Genomic DNA, 13491 nt, shown 5'->3' with positions numbered 1-13491 from the left:
GCTTGGGAATAAAGGGATGAGTAAATGAGAAAAGCTTTTATCAATCGACAGTCCTCTCTTCAGCCTGGCAGACGGCATTACTGACAGGCCTAATATGCTGGGAAATTATTTGTTTGATTCCCCTCTGACAAAGAAAACTTATCAGCACAAACTGACCAATGCTGTCTGTAGAAATCCGAGCAGTGCAATCAGGCCATTACAGCCACAAAGGAGAACAATATCAACCAAATGTATTACTATCCCAACCCAATGCAGCTTCCATAGAATCACAGACAAGGCAGGCAGCTTGGTGTTCTTCACTCCCTGCTGTGAACCCCTGCTGGGGATGGAAAGGTAAAAGCTGCTGTGCAATACTGACAGAAACAGGGAACAACTCTCCCTGACTCCCCAGCATCATCACGGTGAGACAAGCTGATGGCAACAGGGTCAAAGTAAAACTAGACTAGAGAGCACAAAGAGAACATACCTCAGCCGAGGGTCCACAATGTTCCTAATTTGTTATTTGAATGATTCTTAAACCTAATTTGGATCCACATGGGTAATATTTGAGACATTTAGCTTTCAGCAAATATAAAAATAGGACTGAAAATATTGTGTCCTGAGCATCACTAGAGATTAATGTTTGTGTGTGTCCCCCTCACTTCAGCTCTCATTCTGATGACACAGCTCTGATCAGTGGTATAAATGACCACATTCCCTATTTAAACCAGTATGAGAGGCTGGTGTGTCAGTCATGCTGTTAATGGAGCACCTGTGGAGGCAAACGGCCAGCATTGACGACTGAATACTGCTTAATCACGTGAGAAACGGGAGCTAAAGAGAGCCCATTATGTCTAATGAGAGGCAGGCACCACTGCAACATCAGGGGGAGGTGGGGAGGAGGGGGGAGGTGAGATGGAGCCAGACGTGTAGAGACTGAGAGGAAGGAGAGGGATGGAGTGAGCGAAGGGAGGAGAAACCTGACCTACTTCTCCTTGGCTTATTTATATGCTGAGGACAACATTGTGAGCCAACCAGAAGCCTGGAAGCGGGCATAGCAACAACAGTCAGAGAAATCCCAGTCTGAAAACCAACTGGTAAATTATTCAATCATAATAAAACAATATTCATTGAAATAAGAAAGATTAATGTATGGAAATGTACATCCATATGTATCAGCAAACCTGTTCTGTGATTTTTTAAACAAATCTGCAAAATGTTCACTGTCAACACATTTCTTTTCATTTCCTACCATCTCTGGGACCTAAAGCAGGAATAGTTTTAGGGGGAAAATGTAAAAACTCTTATTTGCTTTCTTCCGAGAAAGATGGTTGTCAGTCTCATGTCTTTGTGTTAAGTACAAAGTTGAATTTGGCACACGGTTGGCCTAGCTTGGCATAAAAGACTGGAAGCTAGAAGGGAAAACAGCTAGCCTGGCACTGTGTAAAGAAAAAACACCAACCAACACCAGAATGTTTCATCTGTGGACAAACAGAAATGTAAAAAAGAAGACAATTTCTGTTATTAGGGGGAGTTACGTGGTGCAAATATTTTTACAATTTTAACAGTCGGTGCAGTCTTGTTGTCAAAGTGAGGTTGAAGAGATCAAAACTCCAGCAACACTTGTAGTATATTATATATATATAACAGTATATTTCCCTGGTAATTAACAGGTATTCATGTGGAATTAATGGGGAATAAATATAGAGGCTATTTGCTCAGGGTGTATTTACCATGTCATATGCAGATCGAAATTAACCTTTTACCCTCATGGCAGAAGACATAATCCATTCATTAGCCAAATACATACATTGTGAAATATGACCATGTGGTGAGTTAGCTAGCTAGAGAGTTAACTAATCAGGGAAGGTATTTTGATGATTCAAGCCGAAAATGTAGGCTGTGTGCAAACTTAGGGAGTAAATTGAACAACTAATTTATCAAATAAATGTGTTACAGAAGAGAATGATTGGAATGCTCAACCAAGCTACATCCCACATGGTAACAGCTAGCTAGCAAAAACTAGCAGACTGTCTTAACAAGTTACACAACGGGCACTTTGCTTTAGGCTACTGTCTGCTGGTTAACTGAAATATCATGAACAATGGAAGAGTGCTGCTGAATGCAGTGCATGGTTACAACTCAATTCAATAATCATACTCTAAACCAAAACATGCCGTGAGACCTAGTATGAAACTGTGCAACTTCCCTCGACACCATCATGTCTGTGCAGAGACCAAACCACCTGCTTTTAAAATAGTTTAAACTCATAAACAACAGTATAACTTTAACCAAGTGTTTTAGTATCCTAAACCTAACAACACAGGATGCAAACTGCACACATACACCAAACCATCCACCACAACCTCCTCCAGTTAACTTCTGTGTCCTGAACTGGAAAAAACATTGGCAGAGACTGTAACCAAGGCAGGATATAAGTTTCCTTTGAAAATGTTTAGTGCTTGGAAAAGCTGATTGGTATTATGTATTTGGGTTGGAAATTATAAGTTAAAGTGGAGTTAGGAAATCGAAACAGCATAAAGTAACAGAGCAGCAGTCCAGTCAAAGTACTAATGCACCCACTGTATATGTCTTTTATTGAATAAGCCAGGCAGCACAATGCATCAGTAGTAATGGCCACATCAAGGTGTAGATGTTGTAGCAAAGTGGTGAGTCAGCAAGATGCCGGTGCAATGAGTTTATCCACTTTCCGGTAAAGAAAATAAGTATTGCGCTCATGGGAGATGTTTTATACTAAGAGCTGTTTTACTAACCAGGAAAATGGTAACAGTGACAACAGTGAAGATGAAACCCGGAACATTTCTCTTTAAAACTTCCCCCTTATATCTTACATCTGTGCTGCCTTTAAAAAGTCTGTGTGTGAATGGTAAAGCAGAAGAAACTGATCTCCTTCTCCTTCAGAGGAAACACATCAGGTACCTAAGGCCTGATTGAAATAGCCTTGATGTCTTTCTTCTTTGTACTTAAAGTCTGGTAGGGGGAGCAGCTCTTCATCTTTATCAGGGAAATGACAGAAGCCCACACGTGCACATTCAGGTCCGTGTGTGTGTGTGTGTGTGTGTGTGTGTGTGTGTGTGTGTGTGTGTGTGTGTGTGTGTGTGTGTGTGTGTGTGTGGCATGGAGCTAAGATGGGACAACTGCTAAAAAAGCCATAACTAGGACACCGTGAATTATGCACCAACATCCAGAAGGTTTAGCTGGAGTGGGGACTTGATTGATTGGTGTCATATATAATTTACCTGCAGCATGTTTATGACATGGTGTTGTGTACTCCAACCAGAAACTGATCACAGACACTGTGAGGTGCCGAAATGTCCGATACAGACATAATTATTAGAACAGGGCTTCTTCTTCAAACACCACCTGCTGATGAAGACCATGAGATGAGGTTGAAAAAGCTAGGATCATTTCCAAACCGAAACGTGAGTGGATGAGTAACAACTCTTAAATCAGCTGCTCAAACCGCCTCTGGATCGACTGCAAACGATCCATCAGTCCCTATAAAGACAGAGTAATGCCTCTTTTTCTTGTTCTGCTTATTCATAGTTCCCCTACATTGTTTAGCGAAATTCAGTTTGTTCATATTAATTCTATAGCTCACACCGAATTCCAGTAAGTCTTCAGAATTCTGACGATACACCAAATTGCACCTAAAAAGACTAACATCCTTTAAAAGTTCCAGGGTCTTCCAGCGACACCGAGGTTTTCATCATCCCTGTTTTCCCCAGCGAAGACGAGCTCAATTAACTGAACTGACGGAAGCATTGTTCAGGCATTACTGCATGTACTCCCCAGCTGGGAATATGTTATATGTGATTTGAAGAAACTCACCCTGTTAAAGCGCTTGGCCTGGAAAAGGTGTCCGTTGACTCGGTAGAGTTTCCTCCATCTTCTGGCCCCGCGGCGGTAGATCGATTCTAGGAGAGAGAGGAAACAGTTGTAGAGTACCAGCATGGTGAAGGACTGTGCTGAACTACAGGGGAGAATTATGGAGTGATAGAAGGAGTGAAAGCTGAGGGATAGGTCCTGCCTTCACAAGTATCCTGAGTTTAAGTGAGGGGAAGACACACATCAGGTTTCTCTACAATGTATACGCATGCTCACACACACTCACACACACACACACACACACACTAAAAGTGCCTGCCTCCCTCTGTGCTCACTCACCAGTCTACTCTCTCCTTTCACCCTGTCCCTTCATCTTCCTCCTTTTCTTTTACTCCTGGTGATGAATGGACTTATTAGTGCTCCATAAAACCTTTTATTCAAATGAGACCATGAAGGTGTAGCTATTTATAATAGGAGCATGTAGTCAGCTATTATTAAACTGCAGGGCATAAACATGTGGCGAGCAGTGTGCTGAAACCTCCGCCGTCATATCGGATACATCATTTATAACGATTAAAAAACATTCTACACTACAAATGATTTGCTGGGTGGGTAACTTTTAAATGCATAATAAATGGAAACAAACTTACTTCCTTCATCTTTTGTACCAGTGAAGGTGTTTATTATCGTGATGCCCCTTGAGGCTGACTAATTATTGCTACATATGCTGGTATCCTCCATGATCCCCTCTCTATCTACAATGTGTCCATGTTGCTCTTCAGAACTGTTAAAGGTTGAAAGCCTGAGCCAACAGCTCTGGATGTGCCTCTGTTCTGGGTTCAGTCTAGTGTTGTGTTTGCAAACATGTTCTCTGCCTGCTGGTGCAACATATGAATCCTGAATTACAAGTGGAGAGTGAGGATCAGAACCAGGAATGCCAGTTTGTTGTTATGCATCTCCTCTTTTGTGAAACTGATGTTTTCATCCACTGAGTTGATGTGTTGTGACTCGTATGTAAAACTGTTCCTGCCACCTTCATGTACTCCATGTATGATTCATCAGCCATGTTTTTGTATTGCATTGTATTGAGACATTTCAGCTGCCAAATGTGCCACAGTCACCAAGTTACAGACAATCTCTTAGGTCATTTATAATGTAATAATAGCATTCCTTATATATACATGTAATATTTCTGTCTGGAAAGTTCACTTTAGTGATGATTTGGCCTCTTTTTGGTTCGGCCGTGTGTTGCTTCAAAAACATAGTACTACCAACAAAGTAGGGCTGGGGGAAAGGACCATTACACAACAGTATGAATGGCTTACTGACCCAAATTTCAACACAATACAACTAAACGAGCAGTGATGTATACAGTAACACACATGCCAGCCCACAGTCCAATCCACACGTCCAGCTAGCAAAGGGACTAAAGAAACATAATTGCAAGTTGTACAACCATCAAGTATCATGTCTGCTGTTCATATTAATTAGTCATGGTCCAATCATCTTCCAGTGTTCAGATCATCACTCAATACGTGATCACTATGGGAAATCATTACAGGCAACCATTATATTTCTATTAGCAGCAGGGAATTTTGATTTCAGGGTGTCACATTGGATGCACTATCACAGAGCAAGCAGCAGCGGACATCAGGAGTGGAGGAACTCACTATAACAGATCAGCGATGACGAAGGTTTGAGCAGAATTGTACTATAGAACTGCTGAACACTATGTTTTGTTATGGGAAGATCTTACATTTAACTCATGAGACTTCTGTCACTGGCACCACATTTGGATTCATCCACTGCTAAAAACAAATATCAAAAATCCTCCTGTTTTAGTAATGTTTGTTAAAAACTACAGCGCAGAGTAAAAATGAAAATAAATATGTGTGAGGTGTTTCTACATTACATTACAGGTAATTTAGCAGACGCTCTTATCCAGAGCGACTTACAGTGAACTAACTACAGGGACAGTCTCCCTAGCAGCTCAGGGTTAAGTGCCTTGCTCAGGGGCACAATGGTGGCAGTCCTGGTATTGAACTCACGACTGTACCACTAGACCAGATCTGGGCATTGTACGGACTGCGGGCCACATCCGGCCCTTTGGCCGGCCCTGTCCGGCCCGCGTGAGGACAATCGTAAATTATAACATATATGAAAAAGTATATATATATTTTTTAACAGCGCCCTTTTCAAAATAAAAGCAACACCATTGTATTGTGTGCATGGTGTAAATAACCTTCTAACTGTGTTGCTATTATTTTGAAAAGGGTGCTGTTTTTCTTTATTTACGTATGCGCGCCACGCGCGTGAACAGCTACAAGTGATGCTGGCCGTCTAGCCCTCAAAATGTCGGCTCACGGCAAAATAAGAAAGATTGATACAGAATGCCGCGTTTTCAAGAAGACATGGACTGCTAAGTATTTATTTACAGAAGTCAAAGGTAAAGCCGTGTGCTTAGTTTGTGATGCGCAGGTCGCTGTGTTCAAGGATTACAATTTGAGTCGCCGTTCAAGAACTTGTCTGATGAAGAGCGGGAAAAGGAGTCGGGTACTTTGCTAGCTAAACTGCAAAACCAACAAGGACTTTTTACAAAGCATTGCACATCCAGAGATGCAGCTGTCAACACAAGTTATGTCTGATCCCACAACATCGCTAGAAAAAGTAAACTGTTTTCTGACGGAGAGTTTATCGAGGAGTGTTTCTGTGGATTCTGCAGCACTCATATGCCCGGAGAAAAAGGGAGGCATTTGAGAAGCCATGCAGTCAATGAAAGGGACAACAACAGGGAGTGAGTTATGATTTGTTAAAGTTAACTCTTTAGAACAGGGGTCGGGAACTTTTTTGGCATGGAGAGCCATAAAAGCCAAATATTTTTAAATGTATTTCCTTGAGAGCCATATTTTTAATAAAATTGAGTTTTAAGTATATCACGTCTCCGAGTACTAAAAGCGCTATCAGTGTTTCCCCTACCATTGTCTGTGCCCCCCCCAACGGAACCCCGCTTATGTTATTTATCTAATTTATGTGCACGTTTCTGTGTCTACTGCACGGGTGTCAAACTCAAGGCCACAATTATATCCAGCCGCGAGAAAATATCATGTCTATCATAACTGGCCCGCTGGTTTTGGTAATTAAATCAATGTATGGCACAACCACGGGAAAATACATATTTGAGGAAGTATCTAAATGTGTGAAAAATGAAACTGATCCGGGACAAACTGACGGGACTGACGACAGACAGAGCCTGCGATGTGATGAAAAGAGCACCAGGATGCTCTGGAGATGGAACATGTAATAAGCACCGTAACACAGACAGGAAACTTTCTAAGAGTCAATGTAAGTCTTTTCCTGAGGAGATACATTCTGAACATGGCGGTGCGATGGCTCACCACAGTTCTCTGGGACGAAAAGTGTGGATTTGAGCTGGCCTGTTGTGCGACATAACGAAGCATCTCACTGTTAAACCTGCAGCTTCAGGGCCGTGTGATCACAGACATGTATGATGCAGTGAGAGCTTTCCAAGCCGAGCTGCCTGTGGGAGACTCTGATGCAGCAGGAAACTTTGGTCACTACGTGTTTCCAAACACTGACAAACATCTCCACCGCTGTGTTCCCGACTGCGCATGAACTGCTCAGCAATCCGTTTGCAGTTGACGTGGAAACAGCACATGTGAACATCCAAATGGAGCTGGTTGACCTCCAGTGTAATGACACACTCAAAGCAAAGTGTGACTCTGTGAGCGCTGCAGTTTCCAAGCTTCACCCCCGAAACGATGCCTTAATGTTGGCCCTCTCTGTGATTGAGTTTGACACCCCTGGTCTACTGCTTGCTTTGCACAGTTTCTCCTCTGCTGTTTCGAAAAGTGCAGGGCTCCGCCCCCTACACACACTGACACGCACACAAAACGCACAGACACATACACACACGCACACAGTTACAGTCAGAGACGGAGTGGAGGAAAAGAGAGGGGAGAACTAAAACAAAATCCGCTGCTAAATGTTTTACTCTAAATGACACAGTATAATTATATATTACTTGTTAATCATGTTTAAAAATGTCAGCTCAAAATTGTCTGCGAGCCATATCTCGTCATCGAAAGAGCCATAGGTTCCCGACCCCTGCTTTAGAAGGTGGTGATTGTCTAGTGACTAGACCAGGGGTCGGCAACCTGCGGCTCAGGAGCCACAGGAGGATCTTTAACCCCTCTGCAGTGGCTCCCTGAAGCTTTGAAAAAAAAAAAATATGGAAATAAATAATATTATTTGTATGTATTTTTTGTTGCACAGTGGACAATCTTTCAAATGGAACACCTCTTATCTTGGAGTTCAAGGTGATATTGTGACACTGAAATACATTTAATTACATTTTTATATTTCGTCCACTAAAATATGCGTCACATTCTACTGCGTCTACGGGCACGGAGCCTTTCCCTGCAGGTGGCTAATCTTGAGTTTCCGACCCCCGGCTAACTCGGTAAGCTAACAATGGATACAACTAAAAAAAGAAAAGTCTCGGAGGAAAAAAGAGTTTAATTATGCGTGGACAGATACATTTGCTTTTACTGCCAACAATGCTGGTTTACCTGTCTGCTTGATATGTGGCAAGAAATTAGCTAACAACTAAAAATGTAATGTCGAAAGACATTTCAAGAACAGACACAGCATTTGCCGAAAAGTGCCGAGCTGGAGATGCGCGGAAATAAGCGATTTCTGAACTTCTGCTGAAAGCGGAGCAGAGCAAATACTCTTTTAAGAAATGGATGAAGTCTTCAAACTCATCTACTGCTGCTAGTTTTGTGGCCGCTGAGGAGATAGTACGGCGTGGAAAGCCGTTCACAGATGGAGAATACATGAAAGAAGCATTCTTAAAAATATCAGAGCATCTATTTTCGGACTTCAAAAACAAAGATGAAATTGTTCAGAAAATCTCTGCAAAGACCGTCAAGGACAGGGCCATTAAAATGGCAACACACATCACCAAACAGCAAATTGAGGACATCAATTCAGCTGAAGCATATTCAATCACTTGTGATGAGTCAAGTGATGTAAATGATATTGAACAGACAGCGATGTTATGTGAACTCTGATGTGGTGCAGGAAGAAATAATTTAGTTGATACCGCTAAAATACTTTGGTGTTGTCCTAATAACAATTAAAAACAACAATACAATCTCAACAGTTTCCTTTGTCTTTCTGTAATTTCATAAATGCAACAAATATAGTATAACTATATATACACAACTTAAGCTGTGTTATGAAATATGTGTTGCGGCTCCAGACACATTTTATTTGGTGGAAGTGGTGGCAAAATGGCTCTTTTGATAGTAAAGGTTGCGGACCCCTGGACTAGACCATCACCACCTTCTAAAGAGTTAACTCTTCACTAGGAAGCAGATGGTTTGAAACGGAGAATCACAGACAAGGTAGGTCTTTTCATTGGACAATATGTAACGTCTCAGTACACAATAGTGAGACGTCATTTTGTGTAAAATGGGTGGAGTGCACATAGAGTGGTGTAGTCCATTCGCACAAGCAGCAACCATTTATGCAGCTTCAAGTATTGGCTGATAAACCTGCTGCCATACAAATCAATATATTATCAGTTAATTTACATGTGATGCCTTTTGCTGTTGGCCACACACATTCCCCACAGCCTGAAGTGAACTGGTTGGCTGAACCGCATCAGGCGTTGCCCTCCTGACTCCCACTAATTATTCACTCGCTGCTCTCCCAGTGCCTCCCCCTGTCTGTGCTGGTTTTCCAGTCTGGTTGGTTGCTCCAGTGATGGGTGCGGCTGTGATATCCTCCTCTACTCACTCATTTCTTGCCTCTGTTGCTATGGTAGCCACAGCCCACCATATACCAGCTAATGTTAGTTATCTGTGAGGATGTCAGGATGACATTGTCTGCAAGTTAAAAGTGCATCTTAACAACAACTCCCCCTGCTCCTTTCTCTGAAAAAGGATTCTGCCATTAAGATACTGTACATCAGATTCGCTGTTCATGTCTTGAGCAATGGGAGCAGAGCTGTGTTTCAATGTTCATGCCCGGGGGTGAACCCTTGTTCCAGCTGGTTCGCATCGTTCTTAATACTTAAGATAAGAATCTGTTCTTTGTCTATCACCCTCCTTGGCTGTGGTCTACAACGTATTACACACTGACATTATTCAAGACAGAAAATGTATAAGTCGCCTTTTTTTGGCAAGCAATATGGACAAGCACATTGAGTCTTGTCCAAGCCAAAATTGTACTAATCTCCATATGCAAATAGGCCGTCACAGAAAGGGATTTAAAGACAGATACTTGGTACATGAGGTACTTTTTGATGAGGATTAACAGGCAGCGCTGTAGCACAACTCCTGTCAGAATGCGAGCCACACAGGTCTAATGTCACAGACGTGTCACGGACGTAACATTGTAATAGAGGCCTCTGCGGTATTAAATGTACACTCAGCAGCTATACTTTCTGACTTTTTTGCATCGCGATGAATGCTTTTGTGATTGCAGTATCTTTCTATCTCTCTCTCTCTCTCTCTGAGTCAGGGCAGTGGAGATCAGAGGCAAAGCGAGCAGAGCAGAGACACAAAGAGGCTGTGCGCTTTGGGGTCTCCTCTGTGAATTCCCTCTAATCCTGTTAACTCAAGTCCTCTGAAGGAAAGTGCCGCCTGCCTTGGAGAATCACTGCGGTGTGTTTCCATGGTTACCCAGTATTTCTTCCCCCATGCCAGTGTTAGTGGGTGAGTGGGGAGACACAATGTGCCACTGAGGTATTGTGTGTGAGAAAGGTGAACCTCATGTTACACTTCCTCAGTGCCCACATCCGATGCTAAATACAGTGTACGGGACTAAATCATTCATTGCAGCAGATGTTTTGACTAAGTGGTAAATTGTGGCACGTAGCATAGTGTGTTTAATCAGAGTGTTGATGATTAGATGAGTGGTTACAGAATATTTTCCTCTTAAATGTGTACTTGGCTGCATTCATCAGTCTCTGTATTTAAATGGGGAATATTCCATTAATAATAATGACAGTCCATTTAGAATAAAATGTCTCTAAGCACATTTTGATGTTGTTTTTGTTGTATTATATAGAATGGCTGGTGCCAACCCTTCCATAGAGATTACTTTAGCAGCAAAAAACAGGGCAAAGCTTGTGAGCCTGTTTAACTATGTCTGTCTATACAGTGTCAATATTGTTATCAATAATAATATATATATATATATATATATATATATATATATATATATATATATACACTAATATATGCTAGTATCATAAACTAGTCCAGGGATCAAGTATTACTGACTGCATACACTAATGATTACAACACATATAAAATAGTTTAGAGATATATCATATCATATTCGAGTTGGTAGGTGCAAAACAGTGCTGTTCTGTGAGCATTACAGTTATTACTGAACATGTAAAGATTTTCAAAAAGCTGGTTGGACTCAGTTGGAAAAATGTGGTGTCATGTGTTTTCATGCACTAGTCAGAATTTCTCAACATTTGAAACAAAATCTGATGACAGTTTATGGGTTGTTTGCCTTTGTTGTCATGCAGTCTGATCAAACCACACCCACACAGTTCTGATGAAGAAGATCAACTGAGTTTAGCTAAGTGTTTAAGTCTTAATATAATATTGATAAAGAAGAATAAAGAACATTTTCCAAACTAGCTCATTTTCTCATGGTTACTTAAATGTTATAAGAAATACTTAGTGATAGTGACTGAACTGTAATTTAATGTACACTTAACTACACTATCAATTGACCCTGGTCCCTGTCTGTTATGTTCATTACAAAAAATATTATTTTCCCACAGAAAATCCAGTAGTTCTGTCCTCTAGACTCTTTTCCTGCAGGTGTCAGGATTTGAATGTGTTTGTGAAGGTGAGCGTGTTCCATGTGTTAAGTTGCTCTTTAGGATTTGGCTTGAGGAAGCCTCATTGTTTTAAAGGCTCAAACCAAAGAATTGTCCATTTGTAACGAATAAGTGTGTTGTATTGTCCTGCTTTACTGCTACAGGTCGTGTGTCCCGTGTGTCAATACTGGATGTAAAATACAGACCAGATTTTGGATGGGGTCTAATTTACCTAGGGTCGAGTCGATGAGCTCCAACTACTTGGGTTCCGTTCGGATGGAGTCTCTTTTGAAAAACGTTCCATTTCCTAACAGCCTCAAAGTCTATTAGTGGGTGCAGTGAACAACAGAACCTGGCTAGAAGATACATTTTGGATGCTGATAAAAAGGAAACCTGCATGTCTAAAATGTTTTATACTGGTCACATGCAGGGAACTTCAGTGCTTTGGGGTCCGTGTTAAAAGTTGGAGTCCTCCATTGACAAAAACATCATTCTTCCACCTTAGAAATGTAGCTAAAATCCAACAATTTATAAATTAAAAGGATGCTGAAAAACTAATCCACTAATCTCAAACTGACTCGATTACTGTAATGCACTCTTTACCGGCCTCCCAAACAAAACAACGGAGAGACTTCAGCTCATCCAAAACGCTGCAGCGAGCTGCTGACTAGAACCAAGAGGAGAGACCACATCAGTCCAGTGTTAGCCGCCCTACACTGGCTTCCAGAAGCTTTTAGAATTGACTTTAAGGTCCTCCTTCTTGTATACAAAGCCCTAAACGGAACCGCAACAAGATACACAGCCAACTCTCTAATAAATGATGTGCCCCCAAGAACATTATGATCATCCACGACTGGTTTATTAAATGTTCCCAGAAACATCCAAAAGAAAATTGGGGATGCAGCCTTTATCAATTATGCACCAAAGCTATGGAACACTTTACCTGCAGACATTAGGGAGGCAAGCTCTCTCAATATCTTCAAAAGGTAGCTAAAAACATATCTCTTTACTTTAGCCTTTTAATGGTGATATTTTATATCTCTTTACTTTAGCCTTTTAATGGTGAATTATTACTGGTTTAACATTGAATGTGTAAAGGTAACTAGAATAAATTGCAGAGTGTGTATTTTTGAAAAACTTGAGACTGTTTTACCACGGGAAAAAGAGGAAGTTTCTCTGATAAATGTGTTTGCATGTTCTTTACACAATTAGTGGAAAAGTGAAAGATTAAAGAATGTATTGGAGAAAAACTGGCTTTAACGGATAGGTTTCATAAAACTGAATGAAGCGGGCTTTAACCAAGACTTTGCCAAAAGAATCTGGACTCACGGAGACGTCTGTGTTTTATACGTTAAAAGGTCAATAAAGAGGTTGACACTGTAAACGTAAATAATGGGTAGCAAAGGGAGTAAACCAGTTGAAGGGCCACAGGGGCCCATTGTTGATCTCATACTTTCAAAATATGACACTGATAATTTAAAACATTTACAAGAATGGTGTGCCAATGTTATTTTATACTATTTTGATTCTGCTATTGTATCTGCTATTTTATACTATTTTCATTCTGTTATTTTTATAATGGTACTTCAGACTCATTTACATCTACACTGTGATTATTGTACTGTAAATGCTCTTATTCTGACCTTGTACTAATTGTTATGTTTTTGCTTTGAAGCACTTTGGGCTGCAATTCTTGTATGAAAGGTGCTATACAAATAAAGCTTATTATTACTATTATTATTATTATTATTATTATTATTGTTATTGTTATTGTGTTTTGTTTGAAACTTGAG

The 13491-nt window shown here is 40.9% G+C and overlaps 1 protein-coding gene across 2 annotated transcripts in view; it reads right to left on the bottom strand.

Annotated features, from left to right (window-relative positions):
* The window catches only part of prkcz (protein kinase C, zeta), a 104812-nt gene that overhangs the window by 47185 nt on the left and 44136 nt on the right, over positions 1-13491 (bottom strand). For both annotated transcript variants that reach the window (XM_029435068.1, XM_029435069.1), the window contains one exon: positions 3832-3917. In XM_029435068.1, the coding sequence (XP_029290928.1) occupies positions 3832-3917 (86 nt within the window). The remainder of the gene's footprint in view (positions 1-3831; positions 3918-13491) is intronic.

This window comes from Cottoperca gobio, chromosome 7, assembly GCF_900634415.1.
Source record: "Cottoperca gobio chromosome 7, fCotGob3.1, whole genome shotgun sequence".
NCBI classification, from domain to species: Eukaryota; Metazoa; Chordata; class Actinopteri; order Perciformes; family Bovichtidae; genus Cottoperca; species Cottoperca gobio.
The sequence above is the reverse complement of the archived record's forward strand: the minus strand, read 5'-3'. Positions and strand labels throughout refer to the sequence as shown.